Raw genomic sequence first — 16,248 nt, forward strand, 5'->3', positions numbered from 1 at the left:
TCTATTTGTGTAAGGCAAATAAATGAAGGAGGTGGTTTCAGGGACAGTAGGTAGTATTTAGTCACAGCTGTAGCTTGGATAGCAAACTGGCTATGGGATAGTGTTGAATTTAATGGGGATTTGAGCCAGTCATTCTCGTTCCAATTGGCAGAGACCTGGAATGAGTCCAAATTTGCATATGCGGAAGATGTTCTGAGGCAGAGGCCCTGGAAGGGCTGCTACTGCTTTGGACGTAATGACAGCAAGCCTGAGTCATCTTCTTCAGCTAGGTTGGGGGGTGCATCTTGATCTTCTCTACTCCTCCTCCACTCTGATGATGAAAGCTACAATTATTGCAATTATGGCAAGTATTACACGCATTCCCACTTAATTTTCAGAATAATTCTGAAAGGTAGTTGTTATTATTTTTACAGATGTGAAAATTAAGATTCAGAGAATTTAAAGAACTTAAGGTCATTCAGCTAATAAGTGACAAAATTTAGACTCAAACTAGGTCTGTCTGATTGCAAAACCTTGACTTTTCCATCCACCACCACTATTACAAATTATCAAAAAAAATTAGAATAATTTTTCTCTGTAACATGTCTATATTGGGTCAGCTTTCAGTTCAGCTTACCTCATAAAAGCTATTTTCCCACATGACTATTTTACCTTCTAACAGATCTTTATCACTCATATTCTTCTCTTAGGTCATTTGGAGTAGGGGCTTAAAAGGCAGGCAGCTGCTGGATTCTGTTCCTAGACTGACCTTGGAATCACCCCTGCCCTGTTTTATCTGTCTCTACAAGCTTGCAAGTGATGCTTTCCTGCGTCTCCCATCTTTCAGGCTTTTATAATATTAAGTTATTGAGTGTGTGCCATATATAAGGCTCTGATATATAGTATTAAATCAGTAAATCACGGAAGAAGGAGAAAAAGGAAGAGGAAGGAAGAAAGAAATTTGTTAGTTTGGGAAACTGAACATTTCAGAGACAGATTGGGTTTACTCCAGAACCTGCCTCACCAGTCCGTCTCTGGTGTGCTGTCTGTGTTACTTTCCCACGGAGCTGAGGTCTCCCCAAGTGATGGCTCCTCACTTCATATACAACTAAGTGATTTTTCTTTTTCTTTTTTTTTTTTTTTTAGCTTTGAGGCATTTTATTATCAAAAGCTGGTACTCATATACATAAATGAGTAAGAACTTAAAATTCATCATACATTTACTTCATTTTTTAGCTTGACCTTCTAGTAAATCTTTAGCTTCATTGATTTTGGCTGCTATATAAGGAGATCCTCCTTTGTCTGGGTGATTTAAAAGCATAATTCGTCGATGAGCATCTCTTATTTTTCCCTTATTGGCAGTAGGGCTTACACCTAGTATTAATGCTGCTTCCCATTTTGTCATTTTGGGTTCAAACCCACCTCTGTAATAGCCACCACTGAAGGCAGATTTTGGTAGACTTTGAAAAACTTGTTTTACTTGAGGCTCCATATGCTTCATCCTTGCAAAGCGTAACGGGCTGCAAATCCTGCAGCAGCAGTGGTCAGTCCAGCTGCTACCACTGTACTGGCCACGGTTCCCGCTCGGCTCCTCTGCTTCCGCCGGGAGCGCGGTTCATCCCACCCCACCAACTCTGCGCCTCTCGATTTTTCTTTTTTTTTTTTTAAAAAAGAAAGGACCCCCAAATGAGTCAGTATGGTGAATAATTAGGAAAAAAGTATGCATTTCTGTGAGATTTGTAAGCTACTTTCATTGGTGTTCGTGAATCCTTTAAATTGAAGATTCTTTGTTCCCGACATTCTAAACTGCTTCTAGGTCCACAGAAACAAACACACTGGCAAAAATTCTATATCCTAACTTCTCTCTAAATTTCATAAGAAGGATAATTGAAGTGTCATTATGTAAATTCAAGTTTTTTTGGTCTACACTTAAAACTGTGAAGAAAAATAGTTGTAGGAATATTAGACATGTATTCATTCATTCCACATTTATTATTTCTTTTGTATCATGTGTGATATTGAATCTTTTTGTGTGTGAAAATGATTTTGTTTAGTCGGGGTTTTTATTTTTGAGGAGTTTTTTTTCCCTGTTTTCCATTTTGAATTGTCTTACGATTCAAATTGACTTTCTAGAAGGCACTCTGAAATTTGGCAGTATTCCTTATAGAAAAAATTAGTATACTTGACAGTTGTATGATATTCTGTGAGAAATTCTCAGAGGAGTATCTCAGTTATTTTCAAAGCGTCTCCACTTAAAAAACTTTTTAATGAGCATTATAGTAATATTTATTCATGATTCTCTGACTTACTTTATTTTGCTCATTTACTCAGTCGTCGTTGATTCATTCGTTTTCAGTTAATAAATATTTACGAAGCCCCTAACACACGTGTTGCTCTTGGTAGATGAAATGGATATATTTCCCTTATGACACTTATCCTGTGTTGGGGAAGACAGATTAAACAAATAAACACACTAAGTTGACAACTGGTGTGAGGAAAAGAACTGTGTTATGAGAGAGGCAGCAACCCACTTGAGAATGAGCAAGCAGGAAAGGCTTCATTGGGGAAGTAAAATTGAGCAGAGATCTGATGGATGCTTAAGAGTCATTTAGCGCCATCAAGATGTGGGAGAAAGGCTATGTACATGTAGTTAGCCCTCTGTATCCACAGATTTTGTATCTGGGGATAAGGAAGGCAGACTGGACTGTGTCATTTTATATAACGGACCTGAGATTTGCGGATTTCGGTATCCATGAGTGAGTGGTCCTGGAACCAATCCCCCCACAGATACTGAGGGAGGACTGTACCCTAAGGAGGGAACGAACTGGCCTTTTTGGAAGAACCAAAGAAAGCCTGTGTGGTAGTTAGAGTAAAGGCTAAAGTTATGCAAGATGGGGTTTGCCATTTGACGATTTTCATTTCCAAGCATGAAGTGAAGTTTGCTAAGCTTTCATGCATTGTTTATAGTAGTAGGAAATATGTGATGGTGTAAATATCAGAATAATTTACCTTAACCATTTGAAAAATGGAGACAGCTTGGTGTTACGTTAGTTGTCAGTTTTTAAATGCTTGGAAAGGTAGACAGACCAAGTAATTTGATTGCTGTAGGACTTGTGAACAATTCTTGGTTTTAGTTTTATAAGTATTTTTCCTTTGGTTTTGCATGTACACCCATACACCACTTATTTAGCTGTTTTTCTTTTAAGGAAATCTTGTATTGTTTATTAAAGTGTTTAAGAAAATCTCTATCAAAATTTTTATTTACCTACCATATTATCTTTAAAAAGGCAGGGTGGAGTTAATTTCCACATTTGCTTTGTGTGTTATCTTCTTGCAAAATGAAAACCCAAAGTCTTTTTCCAGATTACTGTTTTAAACTAAAGTAAAACATAAGACATACTAACCTATGGGTTTTTGGGTGTGCACGAATGTGATTCTTTCAGGGACTGTGTGATCCTTTGTCTAGCAATGTAACCTAAATATTTTATTAAAGAGCTACTGGAAGTGAGCATATGTTTTGTTTGTGACTAGTATAATTCCTTTTGTATTTCACCGTCCAAAACTATTAACTCCTTTATTATGATATTTATTATTATAGAAGATTCCAGTTGCATTCTTTGTTAAACTAACTCCTCTTAAGTTCTGCCTTGTGGTCCCAAGTGTTGTCTTGAGAATGTTTTTGTCCCTTAAGGTGACTTGAAATTCTTTGTTGCTTGGGTGTAAAATTTAAATATACTCTCTCTTTATTCCTTCCAAACTCCAATATATTACTAGTTGACTAATCTGATAAACTGGTTAAGGGGAATATGTTTATTGGTTAACGCTAATGTCTTGTACCTTAATTAATTCTTTCACTAGTTTAAAACCAAAGGAATAACAAATGCAATAGAATATTACTGTGAGTTGAACATAAGAGATCTAAAATATGTATATATTTCATAACTTTTTCTTAATTTACGTTTCTTAAGTACTGTTTTAGGCTAGATATATTATCTTAAAAAATGGCATTTTTGTCATTCTGCTATCCTATCTGATTGCTGTGCCGAATTCCTCCTCTGAGCTCCAGACATCTGCATCTAATTATCTGCCTGACATCTCCACCTGTATATCTCAAAGGCACCTCACACTCAGCATGCTGCAGACTGGACCAGGTTCTCTGCCAGTGTTTTCTATCTTAGTGAAGAGCAACCACAACACATCCAGTTGTATAAGCGCCATGTCTCAGATTTATCCTTGAAACCTCTTGCTACCTCATTCCTCATATTGCTTCCACCACAAAGTCCTATTGATCTTATGTTCATCCACTGCCATCCATCTCCAGTGACATTATCTGAGTCCAGGACGACTACAGGCATTGATTAACCTGTGTCTCTTCATCTACTCAGCTTCATATAACCTTTTGTCCCACTTGATCCAAAGTGATCTTTTGAAAATTCAAGTTTACTATCATGTGAATAGCCTTCATTATCTTCACTTATTTTAAGATGAAGACCATAGTTATTAAGGTAGCCTAAATGTCCCCATAAAGTCTGTTATCTGCCTGCCTCTCTAGCCTCACCCTCCCCATTTTCATGTAACATTTGAAATAAAATAATGTATGCAAAGAAACCTATAAGTTATAAAACAAACAAACAAAAGCACCAAAAAACCAAACCAAACAAAAAAACTGGACAACCACGAATCTGCCCCCCAACTTAAAACTCACTGCATCTCCCTGTGGGTGCCTCTACATTATCTTTATTATCATTATGTCTTCCTGAGATGTAAACACTATGCTGAGATGTAAACGCTATCCTGATATTTGTATTTTTATAAACCTTTGCTTTACAAAAACAAATAGCATGATCAGAGAGAGAGTGAGAGAGAGATTGATTTTCCTTACTTAGAGATTTCCCTTACCATCAGTGCATTAAAACTGTTTTGTTACTGAGTCTACTTGTATGACCATTGAAGGTCTCCTCAAGAGTTAGTCCCTATGTATCCTGAGGTGAAAGTCTTTTTCAGATTCCTTTGCTTACTTAGCTGTCTATATTCCAGCTTCATTGACTGTTAATTTTTGTTCCTTGGTGATCTCTCGTTTTTCCCTTCTTCCAATCCCTGCCCATCATAGGGATTCTGTTGCTTTTGTCGATCTCGCCTGCTCCCTGTTAACATCTGCCCATTCTTTACTCCCAACTCAAGCATTTCTTTTCCAAATAAAGCTTTCTTTGTCCCCCTTCCTCAGTAGCCCCAAGCCCAAGTCAGTTTCCTTTGTTCCAGATATTCCTAGGTCTGCATTTCCTTTCTTTAGATTGTACCTTATTTTGTAATTGCATACTTGGTAATGTGTTTGATTACTGCCTCTCTCTCTCTTTCTCTCTCCCGCACCCACTCACTAAACTGAGGAAAGGATATCATGGCATTATAATATCTTTAGGGCTTGACACAGAGCTTGGCATCTGAGTGGTGCACAGCAATTACTTAGTGAAAAAAGAAAAGAATGAAGAAATGAATGAGTAAATGTAACTCTACCTCAGCCTGAAGTTTCCTGTAAAACAGAGCTAGCATTGTCCCACATTCATTTTCTTTCAAGATAAGCTATGAAGTTTAAGGTTTCTTGAAATTATACAACACTTTTATAATATATTAATAGTGTCATCAAAACTATTTTAAAAATAAGGGTAAAATAAGTACTTGATCTCGTTGATCTTCCTTCTGCATTTCTTTGCTTTTCAGTCTCTTTATTCCTCAGATCCCTATGTGATCTAGAGTATGGAGGACCTTGCTAATGTTTGAGTTGATATCAGACCTCAGTAGGTACTTGTGAAGTGAAGAAGTGAATTATTCACAAGACAAGAAGCTATCCTTCACGTGTATTAAATTGGTTGTAGAATGATCCAGTGATGAAGAATACTGAGCACCAGGTACCCCACTTTCATCATTAAAACAATGCCCTAAGCACACCTTTGTCTTTTCTATGCCATCATAACAAATAAAGACCTTGTTACTTCATCAACTCATTATTGTTTGGTTTCTATTTGGTGAATTCCGAAGAGATCTTCTGTGGTTATGGTTAGAAATTTATTAAAACATGCAAATCCCTGTTCCATAAAACTCAAAATAAACCATATGCTAGCCATCCTACACTATCCAGGGTCCTTTTTGGAATTACATCTAAGAGCTGAGAAAATGTAACACAGAGATTTTTACCAAAGCTTACATAATCTTCAGTTCTTTACATTTGGGCTTTCTCTGAGCATTTCTCCAATGTAACATTTCCTGTATATTTAGACATAGTAAATGAAAAATGCTTCTAGTTGAACCTTATCAAACATTTGCCTTTGAAATGCAAAAGCCTAGTGCACCCTAATGGCATGGAGTATTTTAATATATGCAATAATTCCTTTTCTCTTTTAGTCAAACACCCTGGAAATTCCTCATTAAATCCGATTTTATCCCTCGTTGAGGTCATTCCCCATGATAAATTAAGCACTTAAATGACACATGTTATCCTAGAAAGATGGAAGATGGCTGGGAGGGGCCTGGGGTGAGGTGGTATGGGAGCATTTGGAACATGTGTAGCACGTTCAGCAGGACCTTTGCTATCAGAAACCAGGGAGGATTTCAACTCTAAGAAAAAGTAGTTTCCTTGATTGCCTGACTGTAATTTTCATACCCAGAGCTGATAAAATCATAGCTGGTACATATGTATCACTATCCTAACCCATTGTTTAGATGCTTTTAATAATTGCAGTATTTGAAGTACAAACTACTAGGTATAAAATAAATAGGTATAAAATGAATAATATTGTAAGTCAACTATATTCTTCAATATAAAAAGGGAAAGGATTCTTAAAAAATAATGTTCAGTATTTTCTTTGAAACAGAAATAAAGCATTGTTTAAATCAATAGTTTTTTTTAAGAATTAAACATGTAATTATTAAGAATTGATTTTGTTTCCATTGGAATTATCTGTCATCAATTTGGAGAGAAATTATTTTGTAATAAAGGTGATTGAGTAGAAGAACTGAAGGTCTGTGCGCTGTTGGTGTGTTGGCAAGTTGTTAGTATTTCAGATATATGACAAATAAGGGCTTAGTGTGACATTAATAGTAGGTAATTAAGAGAAAAACTGGCGTTGCTAGTGCTTGTTGACTTATCTGTTTGTACTTTAATGCTTACTGTTATGTCTTGGTAATTTTTGAAAGGTATAAATTATTTTACCTTTTGTTTTTACATATATCCATATTTTTTACAATGTAATAAATTGCCTCTTTCCTAAAATGGCTGAAGCCCTTTGTTAAATTTCTTTTTAAAAATTGATATCTAACTGTAAGAGCAGAAGCTATATTTAATCATAGTCGTTCTTTTGTAAATAACTATAGATTGTTTATGCATTTTGGACAAAGCTTCAGGGGCAGAAAAGTTGCCCTTGCTCAAGTTAAGAAATCTCATACAAAATTCACTGGATTCGCCCAGTATATGGTCAGTTTCTGGGAATGGATACAGCTGTGAACTTCAACTTGTTCCCCAGTCCTCTGTACATCCAACACATAGTTGAGAGCTGACCTGTGGGATGTGCTGGTCTTGGTCATTTAGTCCCCAGGATCATTAGAAAGCTACCTTGGTTCTTGTGCTTGAAGCTCCATGCTGCCTGGCTTTTGGAAGATATTTCCAGATAGAGACCTTTTTGCTTTTTGCCTCCCCCCCGCCCCCCTGCCCCATAAAAGGAAAGTTCTTCTTATGGAGTCTGATTTTTTTTTTTAAATGATAACCTAATGTTCTCCTGATACAAATTGATTGAAACAGACTTAGTTGTATTAAGTACTCTGATGCCAGACACATGTTGTATCCTGGCACATGTCCCAAATGCTCCTGTCCCCACCTTGACAGCTTTTTAGGTCTGTGACTTTTATTTATATGCTGGCATCATGTGGCTAGTACTTACTCTTAAATTCAGGAGAAGAGAATTATTTTGTTTTCAATAAAGTTTTTTTTTATAAAGTACAAAGATGAAACTATTTCAACAGCGGATAATCTCTTAATGAGAGGATTCCTGGTTAACCCAAAGAAGCCAATCCTGACATTATTTCTGATAGATTTCTGTGGCCTAGGGTTATATTTCAATAGAAGTAGTTTAGGAATCTCTACATGCTGTTGCGGTTTAGGAATCTCTACATGCTGTTGAAACCAAAATTTGTCATGTTAGGCTCTCTAATAAATACAATAAGAAAACAGATTAATTGTAGAAAGAAATTTTCAAAGTATCAATCACTTGAAATGTTATAAATACTAATCTGGATTAACTTTTAAATGGGCTACCATGTGATATGTTTTTTTCTTGTATGTGCTAGAATTCTGCTTATAAGAATGCTTTATTGTTAACATATTTAAATGTAAAGAGATATGTATTGACAAACCTACATACTCATCATCAGATGTCTGTTACGTGCTTGCAGTATTAAAAGTGATTTATTCCTAACGTATGCAGAATTATGAGAGAGCAGCCTTATTGAAGGTTTCTATTCAGTTTTTGTCTTTTTAGGCAGTGACTTTATAGACACCTATATGCTTTGGGATTCCTTTTTACCATTGTCCTTAGAGACTGGCAAAGGAAGTTGTAGGTAGATATGGTTTTGTTCAGAACAGGTTTCTAATATGTGTTTTTCCCTCTTGGGTGCTAAAAAAAAAACAAAAAACAACTGGCTCTTACAGTAAGCCTAAAAGAAAACAGGTAGAAAGTGTGTAATATATCCCACTTCCTTCTTTGCTTATTGATTTTTGGGAACATATGTTGACCAGAGGCAGAAAGTTTGTGATGTAACACAAACATTATGTTTGTAACATAATGATTTGGGGAGCAACTGAAATGTAAAAAAAAGGGAAGAAGATAAAGAAGCAATGTTAATGGAATAATGCAGAATAGTGTGAGAAAATGCACACTGGTCTAAACGGAGTACTGCTGAGAAGGAAACGGTGGTGTGACTGTTTGTACCTGGAAACTGGCCGTAGTGTCTGGTGAGTGCTGCTTGCTCTGCTACCAACGCCAGAGAAAAGATGTCTGGAACCTTCGAATGCTGCTTGCTCACCTCATCTCTCCTTCCCCTCCCTTTTTTCCATGTCAACATTTTCTGTGTGCTCATTTGCCCTCTCATCTATTACATTCCTTTTTTATCCTGACCCCTCCCATTTCATCAGGGATATCAATTCACCAGTCAACTAACCCTTGGAAGTTGGCATTTCCCAGTCATTTCCTCTCCACTGATTATTATCTTCACACATACCTTGACCCATATCTTGCTCATGTGGTTCTATGTAGTCCTGTTCCTTCTATCCCATCACAGTATTGCTCTATTATTTCCTTTTCCTTGTAGCCTATTTTCTAAAAGAATGTTACAATGCTGTGGACTCAAATATCACATGTGATCATGCCCTTTCTGGAAAATGAACCAAAGATCATAACCAAAATTTGCCTGTTTTTTTTTGTTGGCAGAGTTAAAATGTCTTCCTTCACATTTCATTCACTTTAGGTTTAGCTAGAATTATGTTGATATAAAATGAAATTGTACCCTAACCTTCCTAATTCTGTGATAATCAAGTTGATCATCATATACCAGGAATTCAAAGAGCAGCATTGATCAAATAATTGAATGGCTCTTAACTAGCTGTTTGATGTTGGATTCCCTAGAAGCTGATGCTAAGATGAGGATTTATTTGCAAATAATAAAGTGAGAAACAAGTTAGGGAGTAATAAATGGGAAAGGCAGGACTGGGAAGGGAAAGAAGGTGTGTAATTTCAGGCAAAGTCTGTCCAAGTGCAACTGAAGTTTAAAATTTCATGGAAGTTCTGTAGTATGAATTATGCCACTGTTCCAACCCAAGTTAAATGAACTGGACATTTATACTTCCATACCTGTCAACCACTGACTAAGGACCACAGGACTACAGGGTAAGGGAGGGTAGATGCTTGCCACAGTTGGACAAAAGGGCTCTAGTTAGCCTTAGGACAGAACAACATTTATGAGTACTATTTTTTGAAGCAAAATTACACTGAAGTGTAAGAGGCACAATATGTATTGTAATGTGCACAGGTCTTGTTGAAGAATTGTGATAGAATTAGATAACTTCCTTTCCTTTCCACTCCATAACTCTACTCCATTCTACATCATTTTCTTTTCTTGTCTTTTCTTTGGTTGCAGCCCACTTCATTGATTGATTAGAGAAGGGAGGAGTATTTTCATAGCACTATTGGATAACTGTGGACATTCTTCTTTAGTAATACACCGAAATTCAACAAGTGGTAATTTCTTAAAGATTAGTTAGTTATAAACATATTAATGAATTTTTTGTATTTTGTTGTTTTAAAATCCATTGATCTACTATGCACTTTGAACAAATACTTTACCCAGGCATAATACTGTAACATCAACTATTGGTCATTTAGAAAATGTTAATTCACTGAGTTTTGTAGATTTTCCAAATGTTGATGCATTTCATTATACAGCATAAACAAATCCCATTTGTTAATATTACCATAGATCTAATCAGAAAAAATTGCACTGGGAAGCTTTTATGCTCCCAGAGGCCATTAGAAATTTTTCAAATTTCTAAAAGATTTACCTCCCTCATTTTTGCAAAATACCTGCCCAATACCCAAGTCTGAAAAATTGTAGGTTGTCTATCAGTTGTTCCTTCAAGTAAAAATGGTGTTGCATGAAAAAAGTGGCTAGTTCAGCTGGCAACTTAAAAAAAACCACACAGGTGTGCTGTTCCTTGAAACACCTCTTACAGTTTAGTATGTCGCAATTTCTTTGTATTTATTTACCATTTTATCACACAATAAAGAAAATAATTGAATCAAGGGTTGAGATATAACAGAATTAATATTTTTTTACTGCTTCATTAAGGGCATTCTTAAATGAGACAAGCTTTGTTTGTTTCTTTTAAGGCATGCAGGTATGTGGCAGTGAAGAGTATAATGACGACTAATACAGTTTGCTGCCGTGGCATTGACTTGTGCTGAGGCACCAGCAATTCTCCCATCAGTGCTTTTGCACCACACGGCAAAAAGGCAAATAACATCTTAATATTATTATGAAAATAATTTTGCCATCATGAATTCCTGGAAGGTTCTCAGGGACCCTAGGAGTCCATTGAGCACACTTAATGAACCACTGCTTTAAGGAAAGCAACAACTCTTGGCATTCTCCACCTTGCCACCCCCTTTCAGCTAGTGTCCATTTTAATTTTTACACACAACTTGCAATCACCAATTAGTCCTTAAGTAATTTTGGAAGAGAGTACTTCAGACACCTTCCTTCAACTTCCTTGTGTACTCCTACATTGAACAGAGTTCCATACTAAAATATCATTAGCAGTTGTTTATTTTCTCTTGGAGATTTTCTTGTAGCAGGTCTACTCACTCACATACAAACCATAGCTTGCTGAAACTACCAAATTAATTTTCCTTATCTGTTTCTGAGAATTTTATTGTATTCATTTTGCAAGGATATTTTTTGGTTCTGAAAGGATCAGAATAATGACAATCACACTTTGTGGTTTTTGAATGCTTTATCTTTCACAAAGCACTTCTGCATGTGTCATCTCTTTCAGGCCTAACACCAATCCTGGGAGGTTGGCAGGACATTGTCATTATCTCCACATGAGTAATCTCAGGTTGAGAGAGGGGATGTCGGTTGCTTAAGGCCACAAGGAATGAGTGGCAGAACAAAACTGAGATGCTCTGTTTTCGATCTCCAGTTTCCTCCGCTGTAGAGCACTGTTTCTTTTCTTGTAACAATTTAAAAGGCATTTCATACTTTTCTCCCTGGTCTCTGCAGCACATTTCTGTTATCATTTATGTCATACGATGCCTGCACAGGCTGACTTTGATAAAAATACTGTGCAGCTGAAGAAATGGTGACTACCATAGGCACTGTGGTCTCAATGGAGGCCTGATGCTGTTCAGAATTCTGCTGTAACCATGAAGGTTAATGCCTCTTTATCCTTAATAAATATCAGCCAACCCAGGTATGAAATTTTCACCTGCAAGGGAAACCGCAGAAAACAATCAGTCAATGTGAGGCAAAACAATACAGAGAATGGAGATTTGCTGGGTAATTAAGCATATTACAAAATAAACTTGACTGACTAATCTATAATCATATGCTGGGATTCGTAATACAAAAGGCTGAAGTACATGGTGTGAGTTAATGAAAAAGGGTTTTGACGAGTTTACAACAGCAAAGAGTGTTTGCATATTGTAAAAATTAATTAAACATTAGTTTATTATATTTCATCATGGTCCTCCTTTTTGGCCAAGAGGGTTGAACTGAGCTTCTCAGCATTCATTTTGTTTAATTAGAACTTTTAAAGTCTTAAAAAAGAATTTGTTAGGTAATATTTTTGAAACACTGCAAATGATAGAGAATAATAATACATATCCATATAGACACCATCCAGTTTTCTCATATTTTAGCATTTTGCTGTTTGCTTCTTTTCTTACAGAAATAAAGTGTTATGAGACAACTGAAGCTCTGTCTGTACCCCTCCTAGGTTACACTGGTCACTCCCCAGAGTTAATTATTATTTTGAATTTGCTATTCAGTTTTCATAATGCTTGTTTTTATATTTTGACACATGTATTTGCATTAATAAATATCTAAGATTTTTCATGTTTTAGTACTTTAAAAATGTGGTATCGTTATGTACATTTGGCAATAGTTTTTTCCCTCGACATTGCTTTTGGGATTATCCATTTTAACATGTGCAGCTCTGATTGAGGTATTCAATGCACAGTGTTCATTAATGACTATGCTGTAATTCATGTATACATCCTATGATTGATGGCAATTTAGGTTGCTTCCCATTCTTGCTGTACGAAACAGAGTCACAAGAAACAGTCTTATATATACTTCCTTGTGTATATGGTCAAGAGTTTCTTTAAGGTACATACCTACAAGTAGAACTGCCCAGTCTGGACAGTATGCTTCTTCAGCTTTACTGCGTACTACTGCCAAATTGTTTTCTTTCTTTTTCTTTTTAATTTGAAAAAATCAGATTTTACTTTTTATTTTGAAACAATGTTCTTTTAATTAATTAATTTTATTTTTGGCTGCGTTGGGTCTTCGTTGCTGCGTGTGGGCTTTCTCTAGTTGTGGCGAGCGGGGGCTACTCTTTGTTGTGGTGCGCAGGCTTCTCATCGTGGTGGCTTCCCTTGTTGCAGAGCACAGGCTCTAGATGTGCAGGCTTCAGTAGTTGTGGTTCGCAGGCTCTAGAGTGCAGCCTCAGTAGTTGTGGCGTATGGGCTTAGTTGCTCTGCAGCATGTGGGATCTTCCTGGACCAGGGCTTGAACCCATGACCCCTGCATTGGCAGGCGGATTCTTAACCACTGTGCCACCAGGGAAGTCCAAAACAATTTTTACTTATAGAAAAGTTGTAACAATAGTACAAAAAAATGCTCATAAACCATTTACACAGATTAAAAAATGTTAACATTTTGTCTTTATATTGTGTGTGTGTATAAAGTATTTTTTTCCCCACCAGAGCCATTTGAGAGTAGGTTGCTTTGACAATGTCTCTTCACCCTTTAATACTTCAGTGTGTCTTTCTTAGAACTGGGAACCTTCTCTTACATAACCACAGTACAGTTATCAAGTCTAGTTTAACACTGAAAATACTTGTATCTAATCTGCAGTCCTTACTGCAACGTTGTCAGTTGTCCCAATAATGTCCTTATAGCAGTCCTCCCCCGCACCCCGCAGTCAAGGATGACATTGCGTTTACCTTTCACATCTCTTTAGGGTTTTTTAATCTGGACGATTCTTTAGCCTTTCTTGATCTTTTATGACATTGATGTTTCTAAAGAATAGAGGAAGTTAAAAGTTTCTCAATTTGTGTTTATCTAGTGTTTTCTCATGATTAGATTCAGATTATGCATTTTTGGCTGGACTAAAACTAATGTTTTAGTGATGATGTATCCTTCTCAAGGATTAATCATTAGCATTAATAGAATTAACTATTTTGGGATGCTTTTGACATATTTTAATTGACTAACTAAAACTCTTAGCTCTTTTTTTTTGATATATATATATATATATAAATATATATAAATGGAATTCAGATTCATATATATATATATTTATATATATAATATATATATCCATGTATATATAAATGGAAATCTGTTATTCAGGCTGGTAGTGCTAAATTAGCTTTTTTGCGCTGACCCAAGTAGCAAATACCTTGGAGAATTTCAGTGTTTAGTAAGCTTTGTTACTTTCCCACCTATGAATAGCACTTTATGACAGAGGCTGAACTAGACAAATATGCAGTGTTATGTGGATCATTATGCAATAAAACTGCTAAAGTCACATGGGTGGTAAAGTTTGATAGTCTCAAGCCTGTGAAGCACATATCATGTAGACATTTTAAATATAAAGCTTTAATAGGAATAGGAAAGCTAGTTAAAACATTGTTTAGTTGCATATAAGTTGTTCTTCTGGACTTCTTTCATTTTTAATAAAAATTAAAAGTATTATTGTTGGCATTATTTTGATTATTTGTTTCAAGAGTCATTCAGTTTCTCTACCATATTTACTTTTTTCCTTTGGAAATTAATAAGTAATTTATAGGGAAATACTTTGAGATGTTTTAAATATCCTGTTTGTAATCAAACCTTTTCCCCTTAGATTTAGCATCTATTGATCATGCTTGCCTGAATCACGTTTTACTACTATAGTTGGAAAATTGTGATTTTCTAACTGAATTATTCCTTTTTTCTTTCTATACATAGTAACATAGTTCTTCAGTTGAACTTGAAGAAATACTTGTGAGCATGAATTCTTAGTCTAAATATTAGATTCAGGATTTATTTTGTGAAATTTCTTTTCCTATTAGCCATTTGTTGGCTTCTGAGAAAAGAAGTTAAAATGGTATTCCCATTGCCCGAATCAATCTAGAACTACTCTGAGATCACTTATTGATTAATTTATACCTGACTTCTATTAAGGATTAGAGAAAACTTTTCAAATTAAACACAATAAAACAGGACAAAAAAGGTAAAAATCATGATTAACTTAGTGGTACTGTTGAATCATTATAGTTGAACATTGAGTTCAGATCATAGAAAATCAGCAGCTAAGCCAAAGAGACAACCATATAAAATTAGATGGGATTTCACTGTTTCATAAGACAAAGCATCTTATAAGAGCTTAATAAAATATATATAAGCAAGAATAGAAGCTCACTTAATTTGAATAACATATAACTTAATTTCATGTCACCAGGAGGGCTAATTTTTGTGTTGTGCTAGCTCTATTTATTGAAAATTTATGCACTGGTAAAAACAATAGCTCCAACCAGTGCAGACTTACTTAGAACTTTTGTTTCACACTTAGGGTCCTGGGTCTCAATTCCAGAGATTCTGGTTCATTAGGTCTTGGGAAGGGCCTGGGAACATCACAGGTGATCCTAAGATCACACTATGAGAAACAGTACCTCAAAGAAAAACACAAAAGTTGTGATTTTGTTGTGATCAAGTCAGTATTGCAGACTTTATAAAGAGGCTTGTAAAATTCTTCCAGTAGTCTCATATTTATAGTATAATAACTTTTAGAAATTCCTATTAATGAATAATTTGGGGTAGTAAATAAACAGCTAAATAGCTAAACTGAACCATTAGAGCATACACCAGTAGTCGATTTAGTAAGTCAGTAGTATAGTCTTTTACCACTCCAGCCTAATACCCATACTTCCTTAGGATTTTCATAAACTCCTTATTTTTTCATTAGTTTATTAACTTCATTAGTTTTAGTGGCTCAACATACATGACTTTTTAACTTGTGTACGTTTTCCAAGTTGTAGAAGTGTTTGTTATTTCACCTTTTAAGCAGAACCTTAGGTGTTTGTTTGTTTTTTAATATTCATTATTTTGTATTAGAAGAGACAGGCCACCGATTTCCAAGATTTATTACTCTTTTGCAATAACTGGCTTTAGCCAGGGGCCAAGATTTCAGAACTGTTCATAGGAAAGTAATTTCCACTGGTGTCATTGCTAACTAAGTGAGTGACTTTGACATACATAGCTCTGGCCTACAACTGGTCAGCCTGAAGTAATCAGAAACAACAACTATTTTAGTAACGCTGAATACCAACCTTACAGTTTATAAAGTAGGTTTATTGGAGATCTTCCATCAGCAGAGACTTTCACAATGGCTGTTGGGTTAATGAAAATATTTTAGGTATAACTGAATGTATAAGCCTTGGACTGTTCTGTGATTTCTCTTAA

At 35.7% G+C, this 16,248-nt stretch overlaps 2 protein-coding genes across 4 annotated transcripts in view; one reads left to right on the forward strand and one right to left on the reverse strand.

The window, feature by feature from the left end:
• Positions 1-16,248, forward strand: part of IMMP2L (inner mitochondrial membrane peptidase subunit 2) — a 904,017-nt gene that overhangs the window by 304,665 nt on the left and 583,104 nt on the right. The gene's annotated exons all lie outside the window — the stretch shown is intronic.
• LOC132372180 (mitochondrial import inner membrane translocase subunit TIM14-like) lies at positions 1,129-9,253 on the reverse strand. The gene is given in 3 exon segments (XM_059934366.1): positions 1,129-1,482; positions 1,485-1,631; positions 9,244-9,253. Coding segments are annotated over 3 exon segments (435 nt in total). The 3' UTR covers positions 1,129-1,204.

The sequence above is a fragment of the Balaenoptera ricei genome, chromosome 9 (assembly GCF_028023285.1).
Source record: "Balaenoptera ricei isolate mBalRic1 chromosome 9, mBalRic1.hap2, whole genome shotgun sequence".
In the NCBI taxonomy this organism is placed as follows: domain Eukaryota; kingdom Metazoa; phylum Chordata; class Mammalia; order Artiodactyla; family Balaenopteridae; genus Balaenoptera; species Balaenoptera ricei.